Source organism: Oscarella lobularis, chromosome 14 (assembly GCF_947507565.1).
Source record: "Oscarella lobularis chromosome 14, ooOscLobu1.1, whole genome shotgun sequence".
NCBI classification, from domain to species: domain Eukaryota; kingdom Metazoa; phylum Porifera; class Homoscleromorpha; order Homosclerophorida; family Oscarellidae; genus Oscarella; species Oscarella lobularis.
The window spans coordinates 673,789-697,276 of record NC_089188.1 but is presented as its reverse complement, the minus strand read 5'-3'; the positions used below and the strand labels follow the sequence as shown (position 1 = coordinate 697,276).

The following is a 23,488-nucleotide window of genomic DNA, read 5'->3' as shown; positions in this document are numbered from 1 at the left end:
CCGGGCCATCATTCTCTAGTTATAGAAGTGATGCTGAATACACTAAAGCAGAGCCTAATGCTGCCCGTCGAGCTGCTCTCTCGCATTCAATGCCTTGGGAAACCATTTCTGAATAAGAAATTTAGTGTCAAGGCTTTCCTGACCGCCATGGCTGTCCTTACGGATACGTAAGGCCGTTATCTTTAAGGTGATTGGTCCATATATCTATGATTGGTCTGCGCATGGCCACGCCTGCGCAGTGCTCTCTATATATAGAGAGTTTAGAAAGCGTTTTCTTCATGTACCTAACCCAACACCAACCCTAAACCTTACTGGTATCGGTGGCGGCCCCGCTCCGGGCTTAACCGCCCCAATGAGCATAGGTCGCAGAGGGGAGCTTTGCCCCTCTGGAACCATCAAGCTACGGGCGGTTAAGCTACAGTCGCGGGTGATCGTATATCGATAGGTCCAGAGAAAAAAAGAAAAAAAAAAAAGAAGAAAGAAAAAAAAGAAAAAAAAGGGCACTCTTCGTGATTCGAAAGTCTTTGAAAGTTGTTTATCGGGGCGATCGGGATTGAAAGGAGATGATTCAGAAAGTGGAGAAGTTTAGACTGAGGATGATATTGAGGTAAGAAGGGGGATCCATAAATGTAAAAATACCCTCTCATTTATTGACATATCCACGAAGGCTCCTTCAAATATCGTCGTCCTTCAATGGAAAGATGAACGCTCTCAACGAAGTCAACAAAATGGTTTTGGCGTCGTACGGACGACAATATGAGGAGGACGAAACTGTCGGCGCGGAAACGCTAGTGGTAAGTTATAGGGGAGAGAGAGAGAGGTCTTTGCTTCTTTCTTTCAAAAACTACTTTCGCCTTTTTTCCCGTCTCTTTCAGTTGTGGATCAAGAAAAACCAAATCTTGACTATCGTTTTTCGCGACAATCTCCACTAGCCTCAATACGTCGAGAAACTAGAGAAGATTTTGCATTTCATAACTCGACAGAAAGAGTTTCATCAGGCGGATTTGGATGCCATTTGGGCCGCTCATGTTGCTACGGAGACTAGACGTTTTGTTTGTAAGTTCTACGCCTGCTCTAGGCTGGAAAGAATGATGCGATTGTGAAGAACATACACAATCTTTTGGCGAAGTTGGCGTGGAATTTTTCTGCTGAGCAGCTTGATTATCTTTTTCATTGTTTTCAGGTGCATTTCAGATCAGTTTTTCGTTTTACTTTTATCCATTTTCGATGTTTAGGAGAGTTGGGTGCAAGCAGGAAAGCGTCAAAGAGAGAAAATGATCGAATTGATACGGCAATTAGGTGAAGACGACAAGGATGGCGTGATGGTTGAAAAGGTAAGCCGGCGTCTGGAGTTATTTAAATCGTTCTTTTGTTGTTTGGTTGTGCCTGCGTTGCTCAGTGCATGGTGGCTGGTCTACGCAGTAGTATGATACTCGTATTGTACCTGAAAGGGCGTGCGGCGTCGCTTATCATCTCATGGTATTTACGGGTATCTCTATTTTTATCCAGGTATTAGGCTTGCTATGGTACCTATCACATTCAGAAGACTGCTCTACCGAAATATTGGATCAAGCTCCTAATGCTCACATCAAAATATTAGACTACAGCTGTGCAGCAGTATACAAAATAGTCTATATGGCAATGACGCATGTAGCAGTACTTTTCACGCAGGAAAGAGATCAGAACAAACCTTTGTGGCTTGAACGATGCCTTGCCGAGTTGAAGAGCGACACGTGGGTCCTTCCAGCGATCAAGACGGACGAGATATCGAACGCCAAAAATATTTGTGCAGTTGCACGCACAGTGAAGCGGGCAGAGTTCCCTGACCTGGATCAACGCACTAATTTATTTACGAGAAAGAAAAGCATTCATATGTCTGACTGCATTTCAGTGTCTTGACCTGATTGCACCAGCGAATAGCTGAGCCACTTATGGGCTTCCTCCGTCGTTTCAAACTCAAATCAATATTAGCAAATCAGTAAGTCATTCATAGCCAATCCTTAAAATATTTAAAATAATCTGAAATAAATTTATTCGCGTTCTCAAGCTCGACTTGAATCTAAAAAACGCCCCAACACAAAACGGAACCTAGCGCAATCACGAAAATCTCAACTAAACGCCTAGAAACAAAGCCTAGAAACAATTGGAGACCGAGAAAAGCCAATCTACGACGTCAAACAAGGAAGGATACCCTCTTTCGAGTTTCCACGACAACTCTAAACATCCTCTGAACACTAAAAACGCCCGAATAAACCTCGAAACAGAAGCGGAAGGCCTCAAAAAGCTCAGAAAGCGCTGTCGCTAAAAAAATGAGGACTCCCGGATAAACTTTCTATAACCCCGTATCAAACGTTCTTTGGGGCCGAGCGAATCGCTTTCTAGGTCGAAAACACGGCTTAGTGTGATAACGAATTGTTTTATTCACTGTACAAGACGGTTCGGCTATTTGAGGAGACGCAGGGGATGCAAAGAATCGTGTCAGGAGCCTCGAGTCTTCTCTCGAGTATTCGATTTCTACAGTATGCAGTCGAATAGGTATTCGCGACCAAAGGTAGATAGAAATAAGCTGAAATCATCGTTCAAGTGCCTTGGACAGTGCGTTCAGGCATTCGAAGCGATTCCTGAGAAATGCACGTGAGCGATATCGAACGCGTTTCTTCGAGCAGGTACCGCGTAATTGTTCTTTTTCTATCGACTATGGTTCTCAAAACTAAAATTGCACGAAACTACGGAGTCCTCTAGAATCGATCTAGTTCTCCGCGTTCTTTTAATTGGGCGTTTTCGTCGCGTTTCGTGAACGTGAACGATAACGTAGACGTCACATCCGGCTATATACGATGCACGCGTGCACGTGTTCGTCTCTTGTTCCCCTTTTCTCTTTCGGACAAACGCTGCACGCGCATGATAACTCCAATTATTATCATTTTTGTACGTTTTATTTCAAGTATTCCTTTTATGTGAGATACATTCGTTTTCAAAAGACTTTATTCTAAAGTGACGTACTCAATGTGAAGCTATATGACCTATATGTATATGTCATCTCCTCTGGTCTTTTGTTTTTAGTAGTATAATAGACACTTGCAGTCATCGCATCATCGCAATTTTCATTCACTAAAGAGATTTTTCATTGTAGGACTGTTGAAGAAAGTAATGCAGGTTATTGCTCTCAAAACCTCTCCAAAGCGTAGGATGTCACTCATCCGGTGCACGTTCTGCTACGTTATTTGTTTTCAGAGAATAACGGATTTGCTTTGTACAAACGGGAAAGGAAGTTGCACCTTTGACTATTGTTGTGCTGACGATCGGAAGCTCGTTCGTCCATCTCCTCAAGAACGGTATGAACCGTTAGTCCTAAAGACCGGTCATCATTCGCAGCACATGGCATGACTGGGAGCCTTATTGCAGTCAGAACAGTCTTGTAAGGAAATAGAGCAATACTTATAATGCATACGGTCGATTCCAAATGCGGCGTTATTGCACATACACATCAATATTGCAAAGCAATATATAGCGCTATGTTGATGTTTTTGGCACCGTTTCAATGAAATCTTGTTTATGTGACTCTAAGGCATGCGCGCCCTGCGTAGATAAAAAAGAATGAGTTGCCCCCAACTCAGCAGTCGCTAACCTCTTTTTCAGATGAAATCGTTATGCTTTGCCGTGTTCGTTGGTGTTTTGTTGCATTTGGTTCGAGTTGATGGAGCTGGTACTAGTATCATGCTATATTGAAACCGGCACAGACTATCTCGAATTTTCTTTTTAGCCGTTTTTGCACGCACCGAAAAGCGAACAAGTCAAGAACAAGTATATAGTCGTCCTTGACAATCATGTCACCGTTGAACAACGTAAGGCGACATTGGGACCGCGCTAGCCAGGTAGTTTATCTGTTTCGCTAAGCCCTCACATGCAATCACCGGAGAGTACCAGTTTTTTGAAGCGTGGCTCTTAATAAAAACGAGATTGTATGAGAGCAGCTAGCGCTCAGTATTAGCGTCATCTGTGAGATAGTTCATGCATTGCATAAATCATGTAGTAGGTTCATCTTTTTCTAACGAAATTCGTATAATTAATTAAAAATAAGGTTGAAGGCAACCTCTCTTAACGTTAATGTTAAGTAATACTTTCTATATAGTGCGACTTTTGCTTTCTTTCTTTCAGAGCTAGAGCACGTGTCTAAAATATTTGAAAATTCCGTCGATGAACACCCCAAAATTGAGAAAACGCTCAATATCGGAAAACATTTCAAGGCTTATTCAGCCATAATGAATAACGCGTAACTTTTATCTTGCTTTTTATTAATTAACGTACCCTTATTCGAAATTTCAGCACCCTTGAACGAGTTCTCCAACTCCCGCACGTCCAATATGTCATGCCAGAAGAAATCTTACGTTTTAGAACGTTGGATAAAAAAATGAAAGCCAGGGCATACACAGTTATTTTCACCGTCGCAGAAGAAGTCCCTGTACAACTCAATCAGATGCTGACTGGGTATGAACGTCTTGCCAACCGTGAATATTATCCGTCAATGTTAGACCAACCGTCGTACCTAGGGTCTTGAAAGAACGTCTGTAAGGCGTTTCCACAACACAAGAAAGTACACTTACTCAAGTACTATCTATTAGATTTATAAATTTATTCAATTGTATTTACTTTCTTTACAAAGAAAATTATCAAGGACGAGGCGTCGAAGTTTACGTGATTGATACGTGCGTAATTTCATTGGTACAGTAAGAGTTCCAATCTAAATATAATCATTGTTGCTGTAGTGGAGTGTATGCATCTCACCGCGACTTTGAAGGAAGAGCTAAAATTGTACTTATGCGTAAACGGTTGTTTGACTAAAAAATAGCTCGACGTTATAAAGGTTAAAGACTATATCAATGTTCGAAAACCGGACGAAGTCGGTCATGGAACTTTAGTGGCCTGTGCGCCTTCTTTTCCGTTGAAATAGAGCCTTTTATTGAATTGTTTTTTTAGCGCTTTATCATTGGAAAGAAGTACGGAGAAGCTAAAAAGGCTAGAGTGGCTGCTGTAAGAGTGCTTGACGATGATGGATATGCTACTACTGGGTAAATAATTAAGAATAAAGCAATAGTGTTTCCCCTGGTTTCATTTTGTGTCATATAAGAAAACTTGTGGAGTCTATTCAGTGGGTCGCCAGCCAAACACGGTATAAAAGAAGCACCGTTATTTTAAAGTGCGTAAGGGAAAGTACGTGATAAAGAATTGCCATCGAAACTTTATGCCTAAGCTTTTCCATTGGTGTTCCAAGCAATGATCTTATTGATCATGCGGCAAGTGCGGCTGTTAGTGATGTAGGGGCTTCTAATTCATTGCTTTTTTCTTTGATAATCTTTTTTTATAACTATACAGGGTGTTGTTTTTGTTACGTCGACTGGAAACGAAGGTGAAGACGCTTGCAAGACGTCTCCAGCTAAAGTTGCAGAGACGTAAATGATACTACTAACTAGTCAGTTCAGTCAATCGGTAATTGCCGATTTTAGCATTACAGTGTCAGGTTCTGACATAAATGACAGGTTTATGGTTACACCCAAAGTTCAGTCAAATTTTGGAGCTTGCGTTGATGTATTCGCTCCAGTAATTAGCAGTACTATTATACTGTTATCAGGTATCTTTGAAGTTTTTCCCCAGAGTCAAGATATACTAGGAGCCGGTACCACCAATCCATCATCCACGAAGACAGACTCTGGTACGTATAATGCATTCAATAAAAGTTGAATTTTTAATCACTCTTAATTAAAGGTACATCTTTTGGAACAGCTCTAGTGGTAAGAAGGCCTAAAACGTTTTCAAATGTAACAGTAATTTACTTTTTGCAGTCAGGAATACTTGCCAAGCTTCTGAGTGAGAATCCACGTCAAACGCCGTCTCAATTGAAGCAGTATCTCTTACGGTAAGCTCGCGCATCCATTGTCAAATTTTTTTAGCGTCGCGTTTCAATTAATGAACAGAAGAGCTAGCAGGGATATATTGAAACCACCAATGGGACATTCATCATGGCCTCCAAATACAGTGAATCTTCTTGTTCATGAGGGCTGTTATTGAGAATGGGCGAATTATTTAACATGCTCATTATTAGCTTACTCTACTCAGTATTTTGGCTTTGTCGTTTGTTGTCTATTTGTGCACTGCGTTTGGAATTCTGTTGATTAGATATAAATGTTTTTTTTCTGTTTCTATGCAGGTAATTCTTTGACTGGTTGACCTTCCATTCAAGCAACGAACAGGTTTGGAACGATCTTTCTCCTAAAATAAACTCATATCTGGCCTGATCTAGGTATTAGTCTAGAAAATTATCATTTGCAGGGTTTAGAATATTTGAACGACGTTGTGAGTTCTTCAAAAAACGAATTTACCGCTATTCTAAATTTTAACGTAAAGCCCTAGCTAAACCTTCAGCGAACAAGTCTAAGCTTAGACCCCACGACGGTTACCCTTGTGACGATTATCGTTTACTGTTATTTTGTACGATAGCTATAATTGCTTCTCTAATCTATCGTCTATTTCAGAATCATGCAAAGTTCAATGCTTTACCAGACAACGGAAGCGCTCGAAAACCAAGATGTTTTTCAATGGGCTCGTCATATGGGTTCTGTTTTGGAGAACATGCGATCTAGTATCTTTGAAGATGAGGGATTCCACCAGCCGGCTTATAACGTTGTTGAGCTATATTTATCTTCTCTCTCGATATATCTTTGCGTTTGCTAATGAAACTTTCTCACGGGTGCCTCGAGGTGCATCCTGCTCTCGCTCTAGAAGAAGGCGTGCGGCCTCACTTTGTCGTGCACTCGAAGAGATGCGGAATAATGGTCGAAGTGAAAATGAATCCGTCTGATGAGAGAGAAGGGATTAGGCAAATCGAAAGTCAGGAGTATTTTTCGAAATAATTTGTATACAGGTACTTCGTCGTATGTCATTGTCCTTTTCATTATTCTAGCAATACGTCACGTTAGGCATTGCTCTGCGAAGATTGAATAAATGAAGAAACAGTTGTTAAATGGAGAAGAAACTTATTGAATCAGTATATGACAGCATGGAGGTAATTCATGCAGAAGAAAACTGGTGATCCTACGCCCAGAACTATAAATAAATATTTCTTTATAGCTCTGCCTACGCCGAGGCGCGCCCCATGCTTGCATGCATGGTGAAAATGAAAGTTGCGAAAGCGCATGCTCCTTTAATTTGTCAACAAGGGCGTTGCCGTTACTCTTCTTTCCGCAAAGTCGTCTATTTTGATTCCCATTCCACATGTCATCAGACCGCGGTTTGTCGATGCAAAGCGAAAATTCAAGCAATGTTTGGAATACGCGTGTTCGTCCGGTTTTTTCAGAGCTGGTCGACTGCCTTCGGCCGGTCTGCATTCTTGATTCGCTCTATGCAAGAGAATTGCTTTCCAAGGAAGACTTTGAAAAGCTGCGACTTTCCTCGGAGGTGCAGGAGGAGCAAGCGAGGATTCTTTTGACCGAATACCTTTTCAAAAGACCCGAAAGAGACTTCTATACGTTTATGGAAATACTTCGGAGTTGCGAAAGCTGTGCAAAAGCTGTTGAAATACTCAATAGGTTGTCTTCCACAATCGGTCCGGCCACGCCCTCCAGAGTACGTTCACCGACAGATTATCCTGTGAACTTTCGCAATCGAATTAGTTTGCACTTCGGGTCTGAATTTTCCGATTTGGTCGCCCGCTACAGGCCAAATCTTGCTGCAACGGCAAGAGCTGATCTGCAAGCTGAACTACGCGTTTACTGCACTGAGGAGGAAAGCCACGCATCTGCAGAAAGCGCAGACAGCAATCAAGCTCTTGTTCTTCAGCAAAGAAATAATGTTCTTTTAATACTACATGGCATCACTGTTTCTGAAGTTAGAGAAAAAGGATGTTTTCTTTTAGACGTTCTCAGCGCCTGCTTTAGTGTTTCTCGAAATCAAATAGAAATTCGTGAAACAGGACCGGACAACAGTGCATATGTTGTTGTTGAAATTCCCGTTGAAGCTGTTCTCTCTCTTATTATGCTGTTTGGAGACAGGGACAGGCAATCTGTTCTGAAGGCCGATTTTCACCGACTTCTACCAGAGGTGACTTCAGTTGTTTTTCATGTTGGAAGTTGGCCATCATGGAGACTCGTCATTGAAGTAAGCACTCATAATTCCTATCTTATTCTATCTGACGGCATAACATTCTAGAACCAAATACTTTACTATCCTGACCAAAAGCTGATGGCAAATGTGTTACTGTGTCGGCTTAGGCAAATACTTCAAACTCACTTCAAGAAGTTAACAAATTTATCCGACGTCTACACCAATTTTGAATTTCTGATTTTTACTGCAAAATTTAATTCTTTGCGAAACCAAACGCTAAAGCGTCTGCTTCATCCAGATGCTGGTATTGTTCCTCTTTCACTTGCTGGGAAAGACAGGGAACGTTATGGAGAAGAGCGTATTTTAAAATATCAGCTCGCGGATAAGGAAGAAAAATTGGTTGAAAAGTTTAGGAAGAACGTTGAAGAGGCTGACAAAAACGAATCGGATTCGGGTAGAACTCTTTTTCTTGTTGTAGCTGATGAGAGCCATTGGGGAACTGTGAAAGACAAAGAGACGGAGGGCAAAAACCCTCAGGAGAAGAAGACCCAAAAGGCATTTCATAAATTTGTTAATACATGGAGCCAACATAAGGACGTTGTCGTTCTTCAAGTATCTGCTACGCCGTTTAATTTGCTCACTACAAATTCTCGGATTCCTCAAGTATATTATCAAGACCAGGGGTCTAAAACGGAGAAAGAACGTCATGTTGTTCATTGGGCAGAATTGGCTTTGGAGCAGTTTCGAAAAGGCTGTGCCGTTCGTCTTTCAACTATAAATGGTGAATGTTGCGTTGGTGTTCTTGATGGAGAAGTAGTAGCATCTTCCTCAAGTAAAAGTTTGATTTTCATTGACGGATCGCAATCTAGTTCAGGGCAAATTGTTCGGTTGTTTGAATACGACTATAAAACTGGCGCAATTGGTAGAATTTTTGGATTGACCTCGGGAGCTACGAGCCGCGGAAAATCTCATTCAGACTTAATTGCAGTTGCGAGAGAGAACATTGATTCTATGTCGAAGCACTGTTTTGACTTCGAAGCTGTTTTGGATTCGGGAATGGGCATTGTTTCACTAAGAGCCGCCTCAACAGCAAGTGGTATCTATCTTAAAGCAGAGAAAAACGTCGAAAGTGGGATTTACAAGATTAGTCAAGCAAGTGGTGTTGAACAACTGTCTGTTCACAGAGTTCGAAAGCTTCCGCGAAATTGTGCCTTCCAATTTGATGTTGTCGGAATACAAGAGGAAGAAGCTGGCGGACAGATGGTTGATATTCCCAAACGGTACCTCTCCTTAAACTACTACATGAACAGCATAATGAGAGAAGATGCTAAAAAGCGGCTCATCAAAAATGACGAAAGATTCGCAAAAGTTTTGAGAAAATTGGGTAAACTACCTTACTTTAAGACTAAAGAAGCTGATTTGGACGTTGTTCTCGCTTGGGAATACGCTTTCCTTCTGCTTTGGCTTTTCTCAGAAAAAACCGAAATGGTTTTAGAGACTTCTTTAATACGAGCCAGAGACTCATTTGCTAATTTTCTTGATAAATTCAAGCAAGAACTTAGCGGTGAAGAAGAGGCTTCAGCTTTCGAAGAGTTTTGTAAAACTTTTGCTGTTGAAGCTGGAGACACATTATTCTCCCACCTCTTCAACATACGGAAAGAAACCATGACAAAGCAACTCGAATCGGGTTTAGACATCTTTTGTGAAAGCGTTTTTCTTTCATCTGTACATCATGATTCTACTAAGACAAAAGTAGTTCATCACCATTACGAGCGGCCCGATCTTTTCAATCATGTACTATTTTGCATTCCAACTCTCAGCATTTTGCACGAGCTTATTTTGCAAAAGCCGTCTATTAAAATTGCTCGCGTCAAGTCTAAAAAAATGGGAGAGAAGACTGCTTCAATTATTAGATCAGCGTTGTCTCTTGTAAAAGATAGCGCAGTTGGCGGAAAGTTTCAATCGTTTTTTGTCATTTGTGACTTTGGAAGTAGGGAGATTAACGCTGAAGTGAAATATTCATTTGGAGTTGACGAGTTCAAAAGGCAATCTCAGCTTGGCAGCTGCAAAGCTCAAGGTGACTGCTCTTGTTCATGTTTTACGCCAGTGGTTAAAGATGCACTTGAATGTGAGTTGTGTAAACATCAGCATCGCCACTTTAGGACTTACATGGACTTAGAGTCATTTCCCTGCTTGTTAATTCTTGTGAAGAAAGCGCGAATGGGGGACACCTTTCCCCACACTTTGAATTGCATGGACTTAAGATTGTTTCACACCGAAACAGCGACGGTGACAATTACGCAAATGATGCAGGAACTTGGAAGGCTTTGTCGGTACGTTGACCGAAGCGAGGCAGTGAACGAGCCCTTTGCGATAGTAGGACAAAAACTGTACAAGAAACTTAAAAATCACTTCAATACCTGTGCCTCTTTCACTGCAATCAAAATGAATCCTGATACAAAAATGATTAAGACTAAAGACAAGAAGAACTGGGACGAAGAGAAACCCGATCTGCCATTTCGCGTTCGCTGGCTGGGTTATGAAGCTGGACCTACTAGTTGCGATCACGAGCATGAACCTAAACGCGTTCCGGAAAACCGCCTTTTACTTCAGGCGGAACCCCAAATAGGTAAAACAGGCACTTACTTGAGGTTTATTGAAGAATTAAGGAGTAAAATCTGTCGAGATGAAGATTCAGAACTAATTAACTGTGGAGACTTTGATAACGAGGCCAAGATGGACGAAAAAGAAAGTGAAGGCCAGGCAGTGTTTCATGAAAAGGATTGGATTTATCCTCATCATGTTAATTTTAACTGGGAGAAAGCGCGTCGTTTGGACTATGAACTCTCCCAGTCAAAGTACGAACCACTTTTACATTATACGCCAAGGGAAAAACGTTCGGAACTAGTTAAAAAGATTTTGAATAAATTTAATCCGAGAAAGATTGGAAGAGACACGCCTGATGTTAATCCACGTGGAAGACGAAACAATTTTGTTGTTGAGTGGGAGGAAGAAACGAACCATGTCAAAAGCTATTCTGAATATCACGCCTCTCGAAATTGTTTTGTCTGTCTCCCAGCAAGAAAGGAGTCTCACTTTGACGTCACTACAAAAAGCCTCAAGCTAGATGCGTTGAAGATTTTTGAAATTAACGAAGTACTAATTTCAGTTCCGGGAGGAAGTTCTTTCAAATCTTTCAGAGTTTTTTTACAGAATGATAATCTTCAAGCTCTCTGTGACTTCAAATGGGTTTTCATTCCTACATACAATCGAGCTCGTCGAGCATTGTTAAATTTCTCACACCTGATCGAAAGAGGATCAACGTTTATACCTCTGTTTGCGTTGGTTGTTCGTGAAAGTGAGTTTCAAGCATATCAAAACATTTGGGGACGATTTCATGTTATTGTTCAGTTGCCAAGACGTTTCTTGTTGCCACTAGCGCTACGGAAGCAGCTAGACTACAGTTTTGATTACGTGACAGATGACATAAACAGGATCGGATTTAGTCGTCTTTTCATGCAGCTGTTTGCTCATGCGCTCGGTTTGTCGTTTGCGTTTCACATGGACGACAACGTTTCATCGCTCTATTGCGTTGACTTTGCTGATATAAATGGACCCCAAATAAAGATGAAAAAAACCTATTTGACGACAATTCTTTCTCACCTCTGGAATCAGTTTGATCCTAGGGCAGAATTACCAGAAGAGCTGCAAACTTCTCTTTGCACAAGAGTTGTTGATTATTCCGGTCAACCAGATAAGTACGGTGTGCTGGGCATGAAGTTTGATCGTCTAGGATACAGGCGTCCACCTTTTCGTCACGGAAGACTTGGTGCTCTCTACTTATTGAACGTGAAAGCAACTGTTGAAAAGGATGTTTTTTTCATGCCAGCTCCCTTCTTGGCAGATGTCATGTTTTGCGATGACTGTGATGCAAAACAACTGTTGTGCTGCAAATACGGTCGATTTGTGTTTGTTAAAGCGCTCATCGAAGGGTCCATAAAATATCCGTCATCAGACGTTAAACAGTCTACGGAGCAAAAAAGAGAAGAGCGCAAAGAGGACACAAAAGACCTCAGAGAAGTAAAAAGAGAAGACGTCAGAGAAGAGCTCGAAGTGAACAAGGAAGAGCTCCAAGAAGACAGTGGGGAGCTGGAACAAAACTTTAAAAAGTTTGGCGATTCTTCTGCGAGGGCCGATACTTCTAGAATGGCTCTTTTACCGCTTAGCGTAGACCCTTTTACGGAGCTAAAGCAGGAAAAAATTTCTGATGCCTTGATTTTACCGTCGCCAAAAAGTGAAATGTCAGCAGTTTCCTCGGGTTCTATTAGAGAGGCAGAATTGCCGCTGTTTGAGTGCCGCTGCAGTCCCAATTCGACTTTGTCACTAAAAGAATTACTTTACCAACACCTTGAATATTTGAAATGCGAGTACGTGGTTTTTCCACCGTGCTACGAAAAAGACATGGTGAAACCCATGTCGTCGGAAAATTTGAGAACGGTAAAAGACGCTTTTAAGAAATTTAGCGTTGAGCAAAAAAACAGTTCAGAGGAACCATCAGACCTGTTCCTTTTGCTGTCGTTTGTTGACAACAAAATTGTAACGAAATGGCCAGATTCAGTTGGTCTTTTCCTTCAACTAGATCTAGAACGTATTATTGGTCAAAGGGGGTCTACTATAGACTTTGCCTGGGCTATGCCAATTGGTCTCGCTTCTACCTTGAATTTGACGACGAAGAAAAGAATAATTAAGTTTCTTCGCAAATGTGACATTAGAGTTTCTCAGTGCGATGTGTATTGGACTTGTGTTCACGAACCCGAAAGTCCTTACAGTGTTGTGGTTGTTATTTTCAGCAGTGAAGGTGACTTTACAAAAAATCCTGAGCGAAAACGAAGCTTTCTCTCGTTGCAAGAAGATGAACGTGCTTCACATCACCAGAAAAAAATCATCAAGATTGAAATAGATTAGCCTTCAAGCTAGTCATCTCAATTATTAACAGATTCTTAGACTTCTCCAAGCACGCTCTGTTACATTGTAAATTCTTTGCCTGCGCACACATATAGGCAAGCAAGCAAGCGCACACACACACATATACATATCGTATGTACATATATATACCTTAGTGGTCGTTCTTTTCTTCTGTCTGTTTTTAAACTTTTTTACCTCCACTACCAGAAACGATTTTCACATTAGCCAGACACTTATTACATGAAACATTACAGATTAGTATTTCCCTTCTTCTGAATATTAATTTTTGATTTAGCGGCAGGCAGGGGCTGCAAGTTGCGGCGCCATGAATTCAACATTAGTCCTACCTAGCAGGGGAGACTTTCACTGCGCATGTGCGTAAACATTTAGGCGGGAGCCAATAAAAAACGCGGATTTCGCGTCAATGTCGACATGTTAAGAGAAACATCTTGTGATAAGCTACTACCTTATCTGATAAGGTCGCGACCGCCTCTAAACGCTGCCCAGATAAAGGATCTTTTGAATGGGAAGGGGGCTATTTTTTTCTAAGGGGGTGCTATTTTCACAAAACGCGTCGAAAGAGTTCGCGATGATCTAAAACAGAGCGAACGGGGCCGCAAATTCGCTGCCGCCTTCTCTTGACACAAACATAGTGTCCTAATCGCTTTCGCGCCGTTCTAATAACATTTCGCGTCGTAAGAAAACCCGCGAAAGGCATTTTCAGAAGGCGGGTGGAATCGATCACCTGTCTGGCGTACCTTTACTCATGTCTTCTGCACAAGTCGTGTGCCACCACGATCCAAGCCGTGAAAACTCGCTAGCGACGCCTTGCTTCGGGGTCATCCGCTGCTATTCTGAAAAGGACGCTCGTCAGCGTGGATTCCTTGAGCCAGTTTCGTTGTGCCTTCGCCACGCGGAAGCGCTATCGAAACAGCACCATCGATGTGCCATAGTAACCGATCGCGATCGCTGTTCCGGGGGCCTTCGGGCGTGTCCAGAACGCCTTCTTTCCGTTCTCAACGACGTTACTCACGAGGTTGCGGCTTACCTGTGCGCGAAGCACTTCGTCGAAGCAGACTCTCTTCCCGAAGTGATCGATCACTCTTTTTACCAATCTCCGGCTAAAAGAGTAGCTGCCGTCGCGCCTTTGGACGTTTCTCGGCTATCCAATGAAGCTCTTTTGCAGCCAGCACGAGTAAGCCTAAAGATAAGCAAACAATCTATTCACATTTGGCATGAAAACGCAGAATGCTCCCGCCGAGGACGTAAACGAACGACTTATTGACATGGAAAGACAATTGAGGAGCCTAGAAGACGAAAATCAGCTGCTAAGGAGGGAGACAGAAAGGCTGCGATCGGAGAAAAACGGTACTCAAATAAATAATGTTAACTACTTTCACGTGACCATGATAATTTAGGCTATTTTCCTCAACTTGTTAGGCGATTTCAAAGAGCGTTATCAGAGCACAACAGTACTGAAGGCACTTCCAAACTTTACAGCGTAGACGCAATGAAAGCCTTTGCTGAAAACCATGCTCCAGGGTTGTTCGAAATGGTCGACAGTGCCCTGCAGGGAGACTACGCGCAAAGTGACAAAAGAGAAGACTTACGGCAGCAGCGAGTTGTTGCCGAATTACATCGATACGCCTATTTTTGCAACCAGGTGCAGTTCTGTGTATTATGTATACAAATTTATATAAACGAATGTTTGATCTAGAGAAACACAGTTCTTGCAAACGACGTTGGACTGCACCTGTCACTGTCGGGATGCTCCAATTTGGCCTTGGAATGTGGTCGAGCTCTTGGCATTTGCGGCCATCCAAAGACTATTAGAAGATTCAAGAAAGCATTGAGCATCGACAACAAAATGATAGCTGACCAGCTCATTGAAAATGCTAGAACACAAAAACAGTGTGTTCTTTTGATGATTGACGACTACCACACAATTCATACCATCCCGCGGCCAACGTCTGGACAGACTTCAACTGCCATCCATATGGCCACTTGTCTAGCTGATATCCACACAAGTGTGCCTAGTATTTCTTTGCCAACGGAGCCTATACACTATATGCCAACGCGCTCCAGTGTCAGAGGAATGGTGAACACGGGGAGAGTTGTGGATTGTTTTGAATCAAACCTGGCGACCTTTTTTTCTTACACGTGGATGGAGAGTGTACCAGAACCTTTCTTAAAAATTGACACTTCTGATATAGTCCAATCTTTGGAAAATATGCGGTAACTAAATAATTATGATCGTGTTGAAATAAATATTTGTTTAGGTGCTACACTTCCCCTGATCGTCGAGACTTGGACCTCATGAAAAGTGTCTGCCTTTTGGAAGAAATTCAACACCAGCTGCATTCATCACGTGATTACAAGGAAGTGCTAGAGATCGTCCTAAAAAATCATCCTCCCCTAAAGCACTACTTAGAAGTAAACGCATTACCCCTTCTTGGAGATTGGCCAACGTTTTTCTCCTTCAAGAAATTGATTGCCAAGGTAGAGCATATAATTAAAATTCATCTGTAAATAAAATTTATTAGAGAGAGAAAGAGCCAACATCATACCGTTCACTGATTCCAGTGCTCGGACCATTTCATATTTACCTGAATGCTGCACAAAATCTTCTGAGTCTTTATCATCCAATATTCGAAAGTATCTAAGTTCAAATTCCAATAGATATTTATTTATCATAAACTTTTCACAGAAACGTTTAAATACCTGTTCGGAAAGAAAAAAGTGCTCCCGAAGAAGCCCAGCTTTCAAAGAATTTTTACTCTTCTTGCAGCACTAATGGGAGGCTGGCTTATTGTGAGAAAAGATGTGCTAAAGAATTTCAGGCTGTGCAAAGACGCGGACTTCGCTCTGCTCAAACACCTTCTTGAAGACCTGGTTCCGCTAGTCGTTTTCTTCTACTCCACAATAATCAGAGGAAGCAATTACGATCTGTGGAGGAAATCGATGGTGCGTCTCTCCTTTATGTTTGTAGTCCAGAAACGACATCACTACGATAGATCAATGGTTTCGATTATTAGCGATATGCTACATTATGAAACGGTCATACCAGAGTGGAAGGCGCTGTTTTCAAATCACCTTAACATTTTCACGGAAAAAAAAGTTGAAATATTCCACTCAATGCTTCGAATGCACAGCTCGTCTTGGTCAACTGCTGAGCAGATTGAAGAAATTGCCAAGGTTCTAAGTGCTCGAAAATTTGACTCGGAATTCGCTGAGAACTTTTTAAAACCGTTAATGAAAAAGCCGCATAAGTTCAATGCAACTCACTTGGCTGGAAAAACCGCCGAATTTCTTGTGGACATTTTTGGGCAAATTTATCGACGAAGTGGAGAGGCTCACGAAATACAGAAGACGAAAAAGAAAACAACATTTAAACTTCCTGTTTTGGACTCACCGTTCGATGAACGTTCTTTTCCGTTGGGCTACTCAACAGATGTGCCACCATCAAATGAATACGTTTGCGACAATAAGAACTGCACTGTGGTTGATAGAGCAGAAGAAGCTATTCTGATGACTTGTGGCCACTCATTTCATTTGCAGTGCGCCAGAAACGGTCATTGCGTCCACTGCGATCGTTTTCTCCTAAACGCCATTCGCAAACTGTGTGAAAAATTTAACCAGACTTTGATGGAGGACAGTGGGGAAGCTGCTGAAGTCCAGGAGCTCCATGAAGATGAGAGGAACAATGATCTAGAAGTACAAGAAGAAGAAGCAGCAGCAGAAGAAGAGACTGACTATTACTCCTCTCAGGACCTGATTAATCAACTTGTTGCAAAACTCAAAACATTCGTTCCTGCAGGAGTCAAGCCGAAGTACGTCAATAAAGCCCAAAAGAACAATCATGAATAACTAGAAGATTCGCCAATTAAAATATGCTAGTTATATGGACTATATGGACAAGTACTTTGAGCAATGGATACTTCTAATTCGTCGCTTCTGTGTACGTACACTAGTCAAAAAGGTAAATAATGCAAATCCGGTATCGTCAGAGAACTGGACGAAACAAGAAAAGAGCTTGCAGGTACGTTACAAAAAGAGATAAACTCAAACCGACCAAAGCTGGGCGTAAACTGACAATTGAGGCTGCCTCTCACTTTCTCTTCTCAAGAAATTTGCCTTAGAATAGCCCCTTAGACTTAAGACGTAAGAGAGAAGTGAGGAAAAGACAGGAAAAGATGCGATCGCAGTTCCGCGAAAAACCTAGCAACGCACACATGCGCAGTGAAAGTCCCCCCTGCTGTCCTACCTCGCAATCAAATAAGTTGTATGTGCGCGCGCAGGGTGCGCGCGGGCTGTTACTCCATCTCACATTCCCGTATGTTGCCTTGCCGTTTTTTTTTCGCTGGCGTCGTCTTCCGAAGTGAGTCGCAAGAGCGAAGCATTCGAAAGAGAAAGAGGAAGTTTTTCGAAGAATTGTCGAGCGTACAGGTCCAATGACGGAGATTCGCTAAGCAACCGTTGTCAACGTGAATCGCCTACGCATGATAGCGCGCTGGACTCAGCTGGATCGAGGCCCCTGAGATTCGCGACCAAGGAGGTAGCTTCTACTGCGTCTTTCGCGTCTTTTCGAGCCTAGCATTGATCGCTCTCGACGCGAAAACGTGTCTTAGCACTCAAGTGACCCATCGCGACAAAGCAGATCCAAGATATCTTTGCAGTCGCTGAACGTTGAGTGGTTTCTACTTCGTTTGAGGCGCCCAATGTGTGAAACACGCTCTGTGAATCACTTTGCCAGCTCTTGGCAAAGGGATGACGACGAATTTCGTCGGCGATGCAAATTTTCCGGTGAAATTGTTGCAGAAATTGGACGATAGTTTGAATCGGACGAAGTGGATTGTGCCTGTGACCCCTCGTGGCGATTTGGAGGTCTTGCTTCTGGCTTCAATAGGGTTGTGCAAGAGAGGTTAGTTTAGATAGAAGGGGTGTGTTTCTGTGGAGATTTTCTAAGGGAGACCCTGTCTGAATTACTGTCAGGCTTGGATTCTCAAAGCGAGCCGTGTCAGAGATTCTTTAGAGACGGTCTCTATTCGTCGTTTGTTAAAATATTGACGGACGAGGCTGTCTGCTCGTGGAAAGCTGAAATTCAGGTTTGGGATTTTGTGAGAATTTATACATGTACATGTAGTGATTAAGATTTTTTATAGCATTACATTCAAGCGAATAATCTACGACTTGTTCAATTGTGCGTTCTCAAGTTGAATGACGACGTCTTGCATCTTCTCGATCTTCTTGCAATGGTCTTATGTTCTTCGTCTCGCTTCCAAGTTCTCAACAGCGCCGAAACGTCTGAAAATTCTGATTACGTAATAAACTCTATGCAACACCAGAGTTCTAATAGAAATCGTTTCTTCCTTCTAGACTTTTACTGATGTGGTCTATGTGGTCTATGCAAAACCGGCAAAACCTAAACCCAAGGTAAGAATTGATACTGCACTAAATACGTGTCTCTAAATATATATACAGTATACAAGGATTTTTTTATTCTCCCCAGCGTTGACTTGTCGATTTGGTGAACGCCTTTGGATTCTACAACTGATTTGACATCTGGCGAAAGCGCGTACTTGAAGGCAGAAACCTGAACGTGCAAATCATGGCTGCGCTTATTCGGTATTAGAAAAGAATGTTAGACTTTCATTATTACTTTCTTTCTTTTTGTAGACCTTTTTGCCGCTGCGCTGACGTTTTGACTTTGGAATGCCTTCGAAAATACGTGATTCCTTGCGCCGATCATATGCTGGAGGTCTTGGAGAGTCTCAACGACGACGATTTGAAGAAGGAGGCGAAAGACGGGGCGAAGAACGACGCTTTTCCGTCTCTATTTTCGAGTCAGTTCACCCGCCAAAGATACTATCGTTTTGCTTTAACCTAAATATTTTATTATGGAAGTCTTTGAAAGTTGTTTATTGGGGCGATCCTAATCGAAAGGAGATGATTCAAAAAGTGGATGAGTTCAGAATGAGGATGATATTGAGGTAATTTAAGAAGGGGATTCCATAAATTTAAAAATACGCTCTCATTTATTTTATACCAAGGCTCCTTCAAATATCGTCCTTCAATGGAAAAATGCACGCTCTCAACCAAGTCAACAAAATGGTCTTGGCGTCGTACGGTTCATCGTCATACGGACAATTTACCACCACAGCTCATTACCAACTTTACCACCCCAGCTCCCATCCAAATGTTAGTTCCATCAACCAAAGAGCGTTACACGTGTGCGCATTAAGTGTTTGTCCACATATTAGAAGGAAAGAAGTGTCGAACACACGTGCATGCGTGCATTCATGGTTGTGACGGATGTGACGTGATTTTTCGTAAAAGATCTCACAAAACGCGAAGGAAACGCGAAGAAAAAACGCTCAAGCGCATTCAGTCATCGCTTTTCGACATCATGCATGTGAACGCAAACGATCTAACCATAGATTAAATATTCTAGATTAAATTCTATTTAATCTATGATCTAACTAAAAGCCAAAATCATGACGCCTCACATGGCGCGCGCTATCACGGACCACGAGGTTTCGAGCCCTTCGAGCGACTAACCTTCTCTATAGCTACCAACGAGGAGCTGTAGGTAAGGATTGAGAACGCACCAAAGAGCACTCGTGTGCCAAGTTATATTGTCACATAAGACCCCTATATACCTTCGTCCATTTCTCTTAGTCAAAAGTTTGATCTGTTCTTCCCCACCCGAGTGGCAATAATCGTTCACTGATATTTTGTAATTTAAATAGAGAAAAGCGCGCCTCTTTTGATAACATCTAACCTCGATTTTAGACGAGAAATGCATTTTATTGCGAGAACTGCCTTTGGTAATTTATTTCGCTTTGTTCGCGTCAAACCTTCGTTCTTGTAAGCTAATGAGCTAAAAAGAATACCTTTCTGCTTCAGTAGATAAACTGGGTTTTTCCAGGTCTACTAGGCACCACAGTATTGGGGACGACTCCTCGTTGTACTACAAGTTTACGAAAGCGCTGGAAAACCAAGATGTGTTTCAATGGGCTTGTCATTTAGGCTCCACTTTAGAGCAACCCCCCTCTCGTATCTTTGAACCAGACGGACGCGACAAGCTGCCTTGTAACTTTGTTGAGACTCATTTACTTTCTCTCTGGATGACGTTATATGCTCTGACGGCATTGTCTGCCGTTGGGAGCATAGAAGTGAATTATGATCTCGCTTTAGAAGAAGACGTGCGTCCTCACTTTGTGGTGCACTCGAAAAGATGCAGAATAATTGTCGAAGTGAAATTGAATCCGTTCGATGAGAGAGAAGGGATTCGGCAAATAGAAAGTCAGAAATATTTTTCCAAGTACGAGCATTTTCTGATGAATGGATTTTGCACCAAACTGGAGAAATGGCAAAAAACGTCAAAATGGGGCGTTGGCTTGAATGTGTACGTCAATGAAGAAGAGAAGACCGTTGTAACCAGTCCTGTTGTCGAAAGGTATGACGATCCGTGATAATTGAGTTGTAAACTGTTTGTCAAAGAATCCTTCCTCAGACTACTGAAAACGATTTATTTATGATTATGTTAATCTGTCGTCCCCCACTGTTTTTTTCGTGCATGCATGTTCTCCGTACACTGAAATAAAATACAGATTAATTAACATTGCACTTGGCCAAGGGCGATGTGTTCTATGTTTTCACTGCAATATATAGTATATGGCTCTCAGGCTTGCAGTGTACGCGTGATGACCGGTTTCCAACACTCGTCAATATTAAAGGTCCTAATTAAGGAGCATTCAAAAGAAATTGGCCTATTATGACGCAAATTTAGTGTCGAAATTTTACGCAGAAAAAGAGGTGATGCTGAATAGACCACTTGCACGGTGACGTCACGTGCAAGTGGTATATACACTATAGCATCGCTTACTGCTGCCCGTCGATCTGCTCTCTAGCATTCAAAACCTTAGGAAACCTGTTCTCAAAAAGAAATGTAGTGTCAAGGCTTCCCTGGCATCGTTTCGTTCATTCTGTCGCCACATTTGACGCCATTGCTTTATGCAAACACGTCGAAAGATATCTAGCGATGAGAGGGTCAGACTAATGTCACACGGTTGGAAGCCAGAAGCTATCTGACAAGCTAATAACCGGGAAACGACGAATAAACTCTTTTGCCCTCCCTCCATCTTGAATCTTAGCGTGCTCGTCCTCGATTGTCATCGCTAGCTGGAGGAGAGTCGCAGATTTCTTTGCTGTCGCTCATCGAACATTGAGTCGTTTCTACTTCGTTTGAGGCGGCTCAACGTGTGAAAGACGCTCTGTGAATCACTTTGTAGGTTTTGGCAAAGGGATGACGACGAATTTCGGCGGCGATGCCGATTTTCCGGCGAAAGTGTTGCAGAAATTGGACGATAGTTTGAATCGGACGAAGTGGATTGTGCCTGTGACGCCTCGCGGCGATTTGGAGGTCTTGCTTCTGGCTGCAATACGGTTGTGCAAGAGAGGTTAGTTTAGATGGAAGAGTGGAGATTTTCTAAGGAAGACCCTGTCTTAATTACTCTCAGGCTTGGATTCTCAAAGCGAGCCGTGTCAGAGATTCTTTAGAGACGGTCTCTATTCGTCGTTTGTTAAAATTTTGACGGACGAGGCTGTCTGCTCGTGGAAAGCCGAAATTCAGGTTTGGGATTTTTTGAGAATTTGTACACGTACGTATGATGATGGAGATTTTTTTATAGCTATACATTCAGGAGAACAATCTTCGACTTGTTCAATTGTGCGTTCTCAAGTTGAATGACGACGTCTTGCATCTCCTCGATCTTCTTGCAATGGTCTTGAGTTCTTCGTCTCGCTTCCACTTTGTTAACAACGCAAAACCGCCTGAAAATTCTGATTACGTACTAAACTAATCAACACCAGAGAAGTTCTAATGGAAAATGCTTCTTCCTTAGGCTTCTAGTGAGGTAGTCTATGCAAAACCGGCAAAACCTAAACCCAAGGTAAGCAAGAGGTCATAGTGCACTAGATACGTGTCTCTCAGTAAAAGGATATTTTTGTTCATATTTTTGTTCATTCTCCCCAGGGTTGGCTTGTCGATTTGGTGAACGCCTTTGGATCCTACAGCGGATTTGACGTCTTGCGAAAGCGCTTACTTGAAGGCAGCAACCTGAACGTGCAAATCATGGCTGCGCTCATTCGGTATTTGAAAAGAAGAATTTTAGACTCTCGTTATTAATATATTTCTCTAGACCTTTTGGCGGCTGCGCTGACGTTCTGACGTTGGAATGCCTTCGAAAATACGTGATTCCGTGCGCCGATCGAATCCTGGAGGTGTTGGAGAGTCTCAACGACGACGATTTGAAAAAGGAGGCGAAGAACGAGGCGAAAAACGACGCTTTTCCGTCTCTATTTCGAGTCAGTTCACCCGCAAAAAAACAGTAACTTTCAACTTAAATATTTTATTATTGAAGTCTTTGAAAGTTGTTTATCGGGGCGATCCAGATCGAAAGCGCATGATTCAAAAAGTGGAGGAGGTGAGAATGAGGATGATGTTGAGGTAAGAAAGGGGATCCATAAATTTGAAAATACGTTCTCATTTATTCCATGCGAAGGCTCCTTCAAATATCATCCTTCAATGGAAAAATGAACGCTCTCAACCAAGTCAACAAAATGGTCTTGGCGTCGTACGGTTCATCGTCATACGGACGACAATATGAGGAGGGCGAAACTGTCGGCGCGGAAACGCTAGTGGTAAGATATAGGGGAAAGAGTGGTCTTTGTTTCTTTCTTCCATTGACTACTTTTGCCTTTTTTTCGTCTCCTTTAGTCGTGGATCAAGAAAAACGAAATCTTGTCCATCGTTTTGCGCGACAATCTTCACCAGCCTCAATACGTCGAGAGACTTGAGAAAATTTTGCAGTTTATGATTCGACAGAAGGCTTTGAATCAGGCGGATTTAGATGCCATTTGGGCCGCTCAGGTTGCTACGGAGACGAGACGTTTTATTTGTAAGTTCTACGCCTGCTCTAGGCTGGAAAGAATGATGCAATCGTGAAGAACATACACGATCTTTGGGCGAAGTTGGCGTGGAATTTTTCTGCTGAGCAGCTTGATAATCTTTTTCATTGCATTCAGGTACTTTGCGATCTGCTTTTCGTCGTGTTATGGTTTATTGTCGACGTTTAGGAGAGTTGGGTGCAAGCCAAAAAGCGTGAGAGAGAGAAATTGATCGAATTGATTCGCCGATTGGCTGAAGACGACAAGGATGTCGTAATTGCTGGGAAGGTAGGTCGGCGTCTGGAATTGTTTAAATCGTACTTTTGTTGTTGGTTGTGCATGCGTTGCCCAGTCCATGGTGGCTGGTCTACGTAGTTGAATGATACTTGTACTGCACCTGAAAGGGCGTGCGGCGTCGCTTATCATCTCTTGCTATTTACGGGTATCTCTATTTTTATCCAGGTATTACGCTTGC

General features: G+C 42.3%; 4 protein-coding genes across 7 annotated transcripts; all 4 read left to right on the top strand.

Annotated features, from left to right (window-relative positions):
• Positions 1 to 2,368: 2,368 nt before the first annotated feature.
• LOC136195241 (uncharacterized) lies at positions 2,369 to 6,393 on the top strand. Of its 2 annotated transcripts, none has more exons than XM_065984532.1 (22): positions 2,369 to 2,535; positions 2,585 to 2,666; positions 3,134 to 3,184; positions 3,235 to 3,418; positions 3,640 to 3,706; positions 3,764 to 3,845; positions 4,159 to 4,273; positions 4,327 to 4,488; positions 4,551 to 4,608; positions 4,664 to 4,706; positions 4,767 to 4,812; positions 4,865 to 4,925; positions 4,978 to 5,069; positions 5,129 to 5,197; positions 5,252 to 5,315; positions 5,374 to 5,450; positions 5,505 to 5,598; positions 5,653 to 5,710; positions 5,764 to 5,789; positions 5,841 to 5,914; positions 5,973 to 6,248; positions 6,299 to 6,393. In XM_065984532.1, the coding sequence occupies exons 5-9, from the start codon at positions 3,698 to 3,700 to the stop codon at positions 4,570 to 4,572; spliced, it is 390 nt and encodes a 129-aa protein (XP_065840604.1). In that variant the 5' UTR covers positions 2,369 to 2,535; positions 2,585 to 2,666; positions 3,134 to 3,184; positions 3,235 to 3,418; positions 3,640 to 3,697; the 3' UTR covers positions 4,573 to 4,608; positions 4,664 to 4,706; positions 4,767 to 4,812; positions 4,865 to 4,925; positions 4,978 to 5,069; positions 5,129 to 5,197; positions 5,252 to 5,315; positions 5,374 to 5,450; positions 5,505 to 5,598; positions 5,653 to 5,710; positions 5,764 to 5,789; positions 5,841 to 5,914; positions 5,973 to 6,248; positions 6,299 to 6,393. Both variants share the same exon structure in this region, with proteins under 2 accessions (XP_065840604.1, XP_065840606.1).
• A 51-nt stretch (positions 6,394 to 6,444) lies between these two features.
• LOC136195309 (uncharacterized) lies at positions 6,445 to 13,289 on the top strand. Of its 3 annotated transcripts, none has more exons than XM_065984617.1 (4): positions 6,445 to 6,885; positions 6,959 to 7,060; positions 7,126 to 8,151; positions 8,203 to 13,289. In XM_065984617.1, the coding sequence occupies exons 3-4, from the start codon at positions 7,270 to 7,272 to the stop codon at positions 13,060 to 13,062; spliced, it is 5,742 nt and encodes a 1,913-aa protein (XP_065840689.1). In that variant the 5' UTR covers positions 6,445 to 6,885; positions 6,959 to 7,060; positions 7,126 to 7,269; the 3' UTR covers positions 13,063 to 13,289. The 3 variants fall into 3 exon arrangements, with proteins under 3 accessions (XP_065840689.1, XP_065840688.1, XP_065840687.1); XM_065984616.1 differs by having other exon boundaries at positions 6,445 to 6,919; positions 6,975 to 7,060; XM_065984615.1 differs by having other exon boundaries at positions 6,445 to 7,060.
• Positions 13,290 to 17,829: 4,540 nt separating this feature from the next.
• LOC136195469 (ubiquitin carboxyl-terminal hydrolase 9X-like) lies at positions 17,830 to 18,818 on the top strand. The gene is made up of 6 exons (XM_065984794.1): positions 17,830 to 17,983; positions 18,055 to 18,167; positions 18,225 to 18,383; positions 18,439 to 18,495; positions 18,572 to 18,687; positions 18,739 to 18,818. Exons 1-5 carry the CDS (start codon positions 17,830 to 17,832, stop codon positions 18,575 to 18,577), a joined length of 489 nt encoding a protein of 162 aa, XP_065840866.1. The 3' UTR covers positions 18,578 to 18,687; positions 18,739 to 18,818.
• Positions 18,819 to 21,759: 2,941 nt separating this feature from the next.
• LOC136195293 (ubiquitin carboxyl-terminal hydrolase 9X-like) lies at positions 21,760 to 22,969 on the top strand. Its single transcript, XM_065984598.1, has 7 exons — positions 21,760 to 21,914; positions 21,969 to 22,016; positions 22,100 to 22,215; positions 22,266 to 22,454; positions 22,519 to 22,573; positions 22,629 to 22,767; positions 22,844 to 22,969. Exons 1-6 carry the CDS (start codon positions 21,846 to 21,848, stop codon positions 22,731 to 22,733), a joined length of 582 nt encoding a protein of 193 aa, XP_065840670.1. The 5' UTR covers positions 21,760 to 21,845; the 3' UTR covers positions 22,734 to 22,767; positions 22,844 to 22,969.
• The last annotated feature ends 519 nt before the right edge of the window (positions 22,970 to 23,488 follow it).

Coding starts and splice junctions, on each gene's coding strand:
- LOC136195241 (XM_065984532.1), top strand. Junction 3,846..4,158: donor TCATGTCACCGTTGAACAAC/GTAAGGCGACAT, acceptor TCTTTCTTTCAG/AGCTAGAGCACGTGTCTAAA. Junction 4,274..4,326: donor TCAGCCATAATGAATAACGC/GTAACTTTTATC, acceptor TCGAAATTTCAG/CACCCTTGAACGAGTTCTCC.
- LOC136195309 (XM_065984617.1), top strand. CDS start 7,270: ATGTCATCAGACCGCGGTTTGTCGATGCAAAGCGAAAATTCAAGCAAT. Junction 8,152..8,202: donor CATGGAGACTCGTCATTGAA/GTAAGCACTCAT, acceptor ATAACATTCTAG/AACCAAATACTTTACTATCC.
- LOC136195469 (XM_065984794.1), top strand. CDS start 17,830: ATGACGACGAATTTCGTCGGCGATGCAAATTTTCCGGTGAAATTGTTG. Junction 18,168..18,224: donor CGTGGAAAGCTGAAATTCAG/GTTTGGGATTTT, acceptor GATTTTTTATAG/CATTACATTCAAGCGAATAA. Junction 18,384..18,438: donor CGTCTGAAAATTCTGATTAC/GTAATAAACTCT, acceptor TCTTCCTTCTAG/ACTTTTACTGATGTGGTCTA.
- LOC136195293 (XM_065984598.1), top strand. CDS start 21,846: ATGGTCTTGAGTTCTTCGTCTCGCTTCCACTTTGTTAACAACGCAAAA. Junction 21,915..21,968: donor CGCCTGAAAATTCTGATTAC/GTACTAAACTAA, acceptor CTTCTTCCTTAG/GCTTCTAGTGAGGTAGTCTA. Junction 22,017..22,099: donor CGGCAAAACCTAAACCCAAG/GTAAGCAAGAGG, acceptor CATTCTCCCCAG/GGTTGGCTTGTCGATTTGGT.